A 10,621-nucleotide genomic window follows, 5' to 3' on the forward strand; every position below is an offset into this window, starting at 1 on the left:
AGGAATGCCTTGAGGGCCTGGGTCACCCTTAGAAACATATTACATTTTGATTAAAAAAAATGCTGGTGTTATTCATTAAATGAGTGATGAAAATTAAATACTAGATCCTAGTTACAGTAATGACAAAAAAAGATTATGCCCCCACCTATTCACTCACTCGTTCTTTTAAGATTTTTAGTACAATCGTCTATCAACATGCTTAAATTTATAATAGGCTTTGACAAAATACAGTATTAGTTATAGGATATAATTAGTGAAAAAGACAGCAAGCCATAAAAGTATGTTTAAAGATAAAGGCATTAAAAATTTACAATGCCTATTTAAAATGGAATATTGAATAGAATTACAGATTACTAGACATTACTAGAATTACTAGATAAGCAATATTTTTCTTGTGCCCCAGGGGTGGCCAAAAAGTAAGCAAAGAGCTAAATCTGGTCACTGAAATGCTGCCCTGTAGCAAGTACTACACATCTTACTTTAAATACCAATGCACAGTGTTCCACCTTGGTGTGATCATGTCATTACTACATATTTTCATAATGAATGTGTGGTATGTGTAAACCGTTTTTTTTATTTTTCATTACAAAAATACTAATTATTGGCTCAAGAGATTTTGCATTATTTCAATGGAGGCAGACATACGTCTAAAACTGGAATCTTCCAATCTTAAAAATCTGTCTGGGTGAAACATGCTAATAGTGATTTTATATTGTACATTCTAATTTTATTATGCATGTTCTGCATGATTTGAAATGTGCGACTGTCAGCAATTTATCTGTCCCTTCCAATTTGTTCCTCAAAGCCACATCATACCTTAGCACCTTCTTTTCCTGCAGCACCTGGGAGGCCTTGTTCACCTGGTGGGCCAGGAGGACCTGGATGACCTCTTTCACCAATTGGGCCAGTCTCACCAGTAGGACCCTAAGCACAAAAGAAAAATTTCAGTCATCTCAAGGTATTTAATGTCTTGGGGGGTGATGGGGAGGAGCAGATTCTTAATATTCAGCTGTTGTGAGTATCTGTTACAAAACAATATGACCACTGGTGAAGCATGCATTCCTCACCTTCCCTTCAGGCAAAGCTGACTTACAAAATATCTTTGTCCTATAAAATAAATCTTGCATTGCATTCTGCTTGCAGACACGTCTGTACAGCTTCCAAAGAGTGGAATCCTGACCTTGCTTCTTAAGCAATGAAGCTTTAAAACGCAGTGCATACCCACATATGGGAGGAGGTTACAAAAAGGACATGGGAGGGAAATCCATGTACTATGCATGTCTTCAAACGCTGTCTGTTCTGTTATTTTTCTGAATAACATGAATTGGAAAGTAGGAGAGTTGAAAGATGCACTAGCAGAAAAGTTTCACTGAGGGTATTACCTAAAAAAGCTGATGAAATCCACATGCTTGATTTTGTTGCAAATAAGTAAGGTTAGATGAACTGAAATTTTGATAGTGAATCTCTCCACAATCTAAAAGTGACAGAAATTTGGCCCCTGACAAGGGAGTCACATGTTCCATAGCTTTTTCTAAGCTATTTCATGGTAGAGAACTCTGCCTTCTTGACTTCTGCAAACCACCAACTTCATAATCACATGAAGAAAACACACAAAAAAGGTAGTGGAAACGTACCGCCAATATTTGCATATTTTGTGGAATCACTAATGATTACTAAGTACACCTTTCTAAAACTTTTATGCATAATTTGTTACAAAAGTTAATATAACCATCAATATGGTCCTTTTAATACAACACAAGCAACTGCCTTAGCCATAATATAACCATTAAATATTTGTCTTATGAAGTTAACTATGAAATTAAAGGATGTACCTGAGGGCCAACAACACCACCAGGACCAGGAGGACCGGTTTTTCCTTGAAAACCCTGTGAAATAATCATAGAGTACTATGTTACTGAAGACAAGATGTAGAAGAGTGTAATTCATATCTGTGCTGAAGAGGAGAAAGAGAAATTCCATGTCACACATTCCTTCTCCTCAGGAAATAAAAATGAGAAATTCTTTTTTCCTGTGTATACTTACAAGTGAAATACTGATTAATCTTATCTCTATCAGTTCCAATCTCTCTGAGGTGGTACAGCAGTAAAAATTCCAGTCAATTTTACAGATCTCTCTAGGTGAACTTGATTAGGTGAGTCTGTATGCGTAAGTGATGCAGCTAAAAGATAGCTGAAAATACATTTTTTACATATGTGCATTACAAATCATAAAGCCAGACACAGAACGCTCTTTAAAGAAAGAGAAGACACGGATAGTGGATTAAGTTGGAGGGACATTAAAGATAAAGAGGAGGTTAGACAGAAAGCAAATGAAAAGAAATAGAGATCCAGGGAAGATGAAAGTTATATAGAGATGGTGAAAAAGGCAGCATGAGTGCCACCAAACAAATGAAGTTAATGAGAAATTGATATGATGACAAAAGTGGGAAGCAGAGACTAGAAAAGAATTTTTTTTTTGTGACAGGTTTTCAAAACACTGGCAAATTTGACAGAATTTTCATTTTCTAATCAGTAGCCTGTTGTGGTTTGGGCTGGGCTGGCCAATAAATGAATGACAGATGCTCACTTTAACCTACCTCTCTCTCTCTTCCCAGAAGAGAAGGGAGAGAAAATAAGAGAGCTACTTAAGGGTGGAAAAGAAAACTGAAACTAATTTAATGAAATGTTAATAGTAAAAAGAAAAGATAATAGTATCAAAAAAGAAAATAATTAAATATATGCAATGTATGCCAAACCAATATTGAGCTCCCAGGGTGACGATCATGCCATCGGCAGGCACTGGGAAAGTCTCAGAATAGACTCAGTGGTGGATGGAAACTGACGTCAGGAACAGGATTTAGGAATGCACAGATTGGGATCAAAGGCAGATGAACAGAGTCCTCCTCTGACGCCAGCCATTGAAGAAAAGAGGCAGACTCCTTTGATCCCTCAGCTTTATACTGAGCATGATGATACAGATGGGATGAAATACTCTGTTGGTCAGTTTTGGACCACCTGTCCTGCCTACTCCTCCCTGCAGGTGCAACCCCTCTACGTTCTTCTGCTTCCGACTGTCCAATGTGGCACACAACAAAGTTAGCTGCCCTTGGGTGTTACATCAGTAAGTATAAGCAAGAGCCTCTCTGCGTACCATTCCTTGGTATTAACTATAAACATCAGGCCTCATCACTCTGGTAGGAGACACTGTCTGAAGAATATGCCATTGATATCAGAGAGTTAGACGAGGCTTAACTGAAAAGTAAAATTACTGAAAAGAAAATCGGTTCTGTTTTACCTCGAACCAGAACATAGCCCCAGACTTCCATGGAAAATTAGTCCATAAGCTGAATGACAACCTCAGTTTATAGTAGCGCCGTTTAAGGTATCTTCGAAATGTACTAAATTATTTCTTTCAAATATTGGAAGTGTGTTGCTGCATAAAGTTAGGAGAGTGCATTCACTGCTGTACCATATCTAGGATTACACACAGTATCCCCTAACAGCCTATACCTGCCTCCTACTGTGCTCACCTATATAAAAACAAAGGTGTCATCTGGCCTGTATTTCTTATAAATGGTGGGCCCTGCTCAGCATTCCTCTGGGCACAGTCTCACTGACAGTTGCCCCATTCCATCAGATCCGGTTTGAGCTTGTTTTGCCTTCCTCAATCTGATTCTCTTGTTGCTGCCAGCCAGACATTATCATGGTTCAGTTTGGCCCATAACTGTTCAGGCACTCTCTCAGACTTCTGAAATGATCCAGATTAAAAACAAATACAGAAGTCCCCCTTTGCTCTAATGACTGAAAAACAGAATTGCTATAGATGGAATCATTCATGTGTCCCTTCATTTGCACAGTCAAAGCTTCTTCTGAAGCCTATTGTAAGGAAATACGAAGGAATGTTGGGTATTACCCATTTCCTGAAAGTACCTTAAGAAGATCTGCTATTCCCAGGTTTGCAGAATGCACTGATACTTTGCAGTATATTCAATGATTCTTGATGCTAATGATGGTTTCACTACTCTGCTTTCTCTCTTATGTCACCAGCTTATCTATTCCTACAGGTTCAGATTTGTAAAAGAAGTAATAATCAAAGGAGATTTCAGCAGCAAATACTCAAGATAACCTGAACATCCCGTGAATTCATCTAAAATATTTAGTATTAAAAAATTTACACTAACGTGTCATGCATGTGTTTGTAAGTGCCTAATTAGCCTCCTTTTTTTTTCCTATTTTCTGTGAAAGACAATTTAATAAACCTGAGGTTTTTGTAGGAAGAAGGAGCTCCTTGATTAATTATAATAGATGAAACAACTGGTATATTTCTCTTTTATCCTTTCACAGGCATGAAACACTAAATTCTTGCATAACACCAGACAATCTAATAATCGCTGCAGCTGATGCCTCCTGCCAGTCTGAGACTGATATCACTGAAATTTATAATCACTTCTAAGGACAAATTAGCTTAATATTGGTTTTCATTATCTAGTTTATTCCTACACTTATATTTCAAATTATTTATCATATTACTGTTCCTATGTCTAAAATTTCAACAAACAATGGCAGTTTTTCAAAGTGCATATGGCTTACTGGGGGAAGAGGCTGTAGCCTTTTCTCCACTAAAACTTACCCAGTTGCTATCAACATATGCTTATTATTCCATAAGCAAGCTGCAGAGCGCAATCTGGGAATCTGGCTCTTTAATTTTTTAAGCTTGATTATGTCTCTTAGCCTTATTCCCTAATTGCTATAATGCCCACATGCACCACTGAGCTTTAATGAGATATACGCTTAAATAAGAAACAGAATTCTTAAGACCCTGATTTACCAGTGAGTGTAATGAAAGTTTTCTGATTTATACATTTTTAAAAAATCTGAAATGGAAATGTTCATTAAAAAAAAGTCAAGAAGTCTACTTTTTGTTTTTAAAAAATTCTGTTCTTCTACAAAAACATATACATGAGAACCCATGGGGGAAAAATATTTTTAAAATAATTCTGGCCCCAATACACATATATACACAGGGCAGAAAACAATGCCAATGAAAAGCTGCATTTTCTCCTGTCACTCACGTTTTATATCAATCTAAGTCTACTAAACCCAAAGGAAATAAAAAATTAGAGAACCATACTATTGATTGAACCCAGAGGAACCTGGTCCAAATATCACACAGTACCAGAGTCCATAGTTTCATTGTACTTTGCGTCTTTCATTTCTAGTCATGAGTGAAATCAAGGAATCATGGAATCATAGAATGGCTGGGGTTGGAAGGGACTTCTAGAGGTCATTTGGTTCCACTTCCCTGCTCAAGCAGGGACACTGAGAGCCGGTTGCCCAGGAATATGTCCAGATGGCTTCTGAATATCTCCAAGGATGGAGACCCTGCAACCTTTCTGGATCATCTGTTTCAATGCTCAGTCACCCTTACAGTGGAAAAGTGTTTCCTGGTGTTCAGATGGAACCTCCTTTGTTTCAGTTTATGGCCATTGCCTCTTGTCCTGTCACTGGGCACCACTGAAAGGAGCCTGCCTCCATCTTCTTTACATCCTCCCTTCAGGTATTTATATACTTTGATAAGATTTGAACCGGCCCTTCTCTTCTCTAGGCTAAACAGTCCCAGCTCTATCCGTCTTCAGTCACAGGAGAGATGCTCCAGTCCCTTAATCATCTTAGCGGCCCTGTGCTGACCTCTCTCCAGTAGCTCGCTCTCTCTTGGACTGAGGAGCCCAGAGATGGACACGATGCTCCTGGCGTCAGCAGGGCTGAACAGAAGAGAATGATCACCCTGCTGTAGCCCAGGATACTATTAGCATTCTTTGCCGTAATGGCACATTACTGACTCATGTTCAAGTAAATAAGATTAAAGGGAAAATAGTAGCTGTGCTTTTTCTTATCAGACTAAAGAACAATTTTGAGCATCCTGCATTCTAAACAATGATTTAAATTCATTCTTACAGTACACAAGACTAGTCTTTTCAGCAACAAAGATGTAGTCAATAATGTTTCTCACACAAAAAAGCCATTATCATTGCAGAGCATTACAACGCCACAGTACTAGCAGAAGAAAATACCGTTTTTCAGAATGATGTGTTACTCCAAGCTCTGTGGTCCCCCTTCCATCAGTGGAAGTGACTCAGCAGTCACTAACAGATTTCCAGTGACGTTGGAAACCAAACCACATTCTACATGCTGAGAAAATTTCTCTCTAAATTCATTTATGGCTATCTCTAGCTCTGAAAAATCCAAGTAAGAATTTTCTTTATTTTTTCAGTGGGATATGAATAAGGTTTTGGCACTACAGAAGTAGAGAGTTTTTTTAAAATAATTCCATTAAACCTGTTACATGTTAATTTTTTCATTTTGCTGCCAGAATTTACTCGTGATTCTTAGGGGAATTACATAGGGTACAGTTTCAAAATTTAAGATTTTTTTCACAGGTTGAAATATTCCCTATCCTACTTTCCAAAGGTGTTGTCTTTTGAGTTTCCGAGCTGCTTACCTTTAATAAGACTTTTTGCTATGTTATTATTTATGTTACATGGCATTCAGTGAGAAAAGAATGATATAGTAATTGCCTGACAAATCTTTATTAAAATTGAGATCTGAGTATTAATTTCCTTTACTTCTATTGACTATTTAAGCTCATTGTGATGTTACTAACCAGGCATAGCGCAGAATAACCTCACGCTTGTAGCATGGAAACAAAATAAAGCTTTCCCATGCCCAACCTATCAACCATAAGAAAAGTAGAGTTATATAACCTCTCAGTCCCAGGCTCTTTCCATTTTATCTGTTGTCTCTGGGGAGGTTTACAACACTAACACAGTAGAGTACATTTACTTACAGTCTCGCCCCGCTGTCCTGGGTGCCCAGGCAAGCCGTCTTTTCCAGGTGGCCCCTGAAATTGTAAAATACATAAATCAAAGCATTTCTTAGACACCCTTAATTATGGAAAAAAGTATGCAATTAGCTGTAAGAATCTCTTATCTCTTTGTTTTTTCTAGACTAGTCTTCAGTACAGCTTAACTGCTCCTGTATCAGCTAGCTATGATTTTAATAATACGTCTTCTTGTGCAGTCTGATGTGTGTTAGCAATTGCTTAGAGAGTGACTATTAGATTGTCAAATGCATGCATGTTCAAAATGGGTTTCTGTAAATTCAGAAATCATGGAAACTCCCCATACTTCCCTTCCATTTTTCTTCGCTTAATGACTCAGTTAACATAAAACTGAGCATTACAGGAGTATTTGACAAAATTTCAGGTTTTGGCACTGGAAACAAAATAAAAAATGCATGGGTAAAAAAAATCATGGGTGGTTTAATGCTTTTGTACTTACTCCACATGCACAGAAACCCACTAGAAGACCAGTATAACTAGATCAGACTCCAGCTCAAATGTGCTATTACTTCTATACATTTCTGCTACTAATGAATGTCTCCTTCATTTTTTTCCTCAATGAATCGTTAAAAGAAAATATACACCAGCAAAGTAATATTTTGCCAAAACTCAGTCTGTCATCTAGACATCGGCATCAACATACAAGAAAATATGCAGTTTAGTATATTATGCTGAATGTCATAAGCTGCACCAATGATCATTTTCAATATGTGAGTTCTTGTCTTAGCCTTAAAACTCAATAAGCGTATTTGTAACCTATACATAAACCGTCCCTTAAATAAATCTTCAAATATTAACTTCTGAAACATTGTATGAAAAATGACATCCCTGTAGTTGCAGATACTTAACCAAAAAGATACTTACTGGAGGTCCTTTTGGTCCAGGGAATCCAACAGGTCCCTGAGGTCCTTGTGGTCCCTAGCATAAAGGCAACCAAACACGTAAAGTTTTACTCTAGCTGCCATAACACTGCATTGAAAAGTTTGCTTCAATTATAAAATATATGAACTCTGTACATAATGTCTGGATACACGTATAAAGCCTCAGCTCCACTGTCATAAATATTGGCAGCAAAAATTGACATGCATAGACACTGGAGGGGATTTCCTGAGAGTGATACTGCTGATGTAGGAATGTAGTTAGAAAAAAGAAAAACTGCTTATATTAAGTATGACTGCGTCTGACCCCTGAAACTGTGCATAACAAAGTAGGAATCAACTGTGAGTAAAAAACAGTGTTTTCTGTGTTGCATAAAACATGGAAATTAATTAATAGTCTGGTGGTCTTTTTGAGTCCAACATTCATCTTTGGCAGTTCTTACGCTCTGACAATGCTTCAAACCAGTACAATAGTACAAACTTCCAAATAGAATAAGCCTTCCAGAGTCACCAGGGCCTAAATACAACATTCTTGCTATCATGAAAAGTAGTTGAGATAGCTGAAAAAAACCCATGATGCATGAACATTTTATTTATATAGTGTTGTTATACACATATATATGGAGAGAGAAAATTTTCATGCAGCATAGTTTTACAAATTTAGTTAAAGATGATCATGTGAATTAGTCCATTGTGTATGCATATGTATGAGTATATCCATATACATGTGTACATACATGTATGTCCACATACACCTATACACATAGATATTTACACAAAGTACTAGCTTATGTGACTGTTTCTAAAGTTGTCACCGGACAAAATGGAGGCCAGCTTTTAAAATTTATTGCCAATATGCTTAAAGGGACTATGTCAGCTTATTAAAATATTTTTTCCTGTTTAGTTTTTAGTGTGCTAAGTCAAAGAGTAGCAACCTGGAAAACCTTATTTATTCTATGTGGTCCCACAGCAGAGCCATGTACCCTAGTCATAAAGTCACAAACTTTATCCTATTCAACTTGGTATATGATGTCTGCTTTTGCTAAGACATCAGCTGTCTTATGTGAGAAACGTTGGTTTGAAGTTTGATGCAAAAGACTTGAAGCAGAAGGCTACATGTCCCGAATTGTGCTACCGTTTTGCTCTTCTGCTAAAGCACTCTAAGTTCCATAAGCCACATTCATTAGAGCCCAGGCTCACTTCCAGAGCATGGCTGCCTCCCGCAGTACGCAAAGCAGTGTGTGAACGTAGCTGTGGGAGAGGATCCCTTGTGCCCAGCCTGGGAGAATTTGCCCTTATGTGAATCTTAGTCAAGGGTAGACCTTGATTATACTGTAATACTAAATCTGAGTCAACTAAGAAGTGCCAGGTAAAGGAAGAAATCTTTGTGATCCTCCTGCATCATCCATCATTTTTATTTTCTCTTCCAAAACAGGTGTAAGGTTGTTTCTGAAACCTCCATAACGCTCAAATATGAGGGTTTGGTGGTTTTGTGGGGTTTTTTTTTGTTGTTTTTTTTTTTTTCATTCTGCTGTCTCTATAAACAAATAACCTTTCCTCATTTGCTTCTGGGTATAACATAAAGCATAAAGTTTCCAAAAAAAATTAAGGAGTTTTATAGAGGAAAACAATTAAAATTGATTCAGCTACTAAACAAAAGAAATGAAAGCGACTGGTCCCTCTCAGGAATTGGGTTATAAGGGCACAACTCCAGGGGGCTGGAGCACCTCTCCTATGAAGACAGGCTGAGAGAGTTCGGGTTGTTCAGCCTGCAGAAGACAAGGCTCCGGGAAGACCTTATAGCAGCCTTTTAGTACTTAAAGGGAGCCTATAGGAAAGATGGGGAGGGACTCTTTATCGGGGAATGTAGCAATAGGATGAGGGGTAACAGTTTTAAACTGAAAGAGGGTAGATTTAGATTAGCTATTTGGAAGAAATTCTTTACTCTTAGGGTGGTGAGACACTAGAACAAGTTGCCTAGGGAACTTGTGGATGCCCCACCCCTGGAAGTGTTCAAGGCCGGGTCAGATGGGGCTTTGAGCAACCTGGTCTAGTGGAAGGTGTTCCTGCCCATGGCAGTGGGGTTGGAACTAGATGATCTTTAAGGTCCCTTTTAACTCTTACCATTCTATGATTCTATGAACTCAAAGTTTTACTGTTAGTTGCACCATCTTTCTCATAAATTCCCACTGTACTTTGATCTTGAGGCTTTTTAAGGAAAGAAAATTTGCGTTCTTTTTATTCACAGATTTCAAGCCACTGGATTGATGGATTATGTGAGAAAAAGCACTAGAATGCTAACAGCATGTCATCAAAATTACATTTTCGTTTTTGTCATTAAATTTCATTTTAACAGTAGTTACACAGGACAGATTATTTAATGTTTACATGACTGGTACCTGAAATAGTCTCAGCGGAGTAGAAATGACAGTTTTATTTTTTGGCTGAAATTCACCCCTATTGGGAAGGAAATAGATACCTCACACTTATATTACACAAGTGATATGAGATGTGGTGCTCTGCGATTCTTCATCTCTTTGCTATAATCAGTTTCTCTCTGGGGTTGCCTTCATCTTGGATTGATCTGCTCATCGTTTTCAGTCACCCCACAGCTTCTCTTACTCATAACCTCTTGGAGCTGTCAACAAACTCCTCCTTCACGAGGCTCTGCTATTCACCTCACGGTAGTCTACCTCTGATGTTCCTCCTCCCTTTCTTGGACTATGCCTAGTTCTCCACATTCAGCATCCTAGTTAACTCATTCCTCTCTTGAATCCCAGCTTTCTGGCCCTGTGTCTCTCTCTTATTTGCCACATCATTCCTGTTTCACCCAAACTTCCCACTTA

The 10,621-nt window shown here is 38.0% G+C and overlaps 1 protein-coding gene across 1 annotated transcript in view; it reads right to left on the bottom strand.

Moving 5' to 3' along the window:
• Positions 1-10,621, bottom strand: part of COL11A1 (collagen, type XI, alpha 1) — a 160,814-nt gene that overhangs the window by 52,151 nt on the left and 98,042 nt on the right. The window contains 5 exon segments of the mRNA XM_009884779.1: positions 3-27; positions 817-924; positions 1,833-1,886; positions 6,844-6,897; positions 7,762-7,815. Of these exon segments, the coding sequence (XP_009883081.1) occupies positions 3-27; positions 817-924; positions 1,833-1,886; positions 6,844-6,897; positions 7,762-7,815 (295 nt within the window).

The sequence above is a fragment of the Charadrius vociferus genome, unplaced genomic scaffold (genome assembly GCF_000708025.1).
Source record: "Charadrius vociferus isolate BGI_N301 unplaced genomic scaffold, ASM70802v2 scaffold163, whole genome shotgun sequence".
Classification (NCBI taxonomy): Eukaryota; Metazoa; Chordata; class Aves; order Charadriiformes; family Charadriidae; genus Charadrius; species Charadrius vociferus.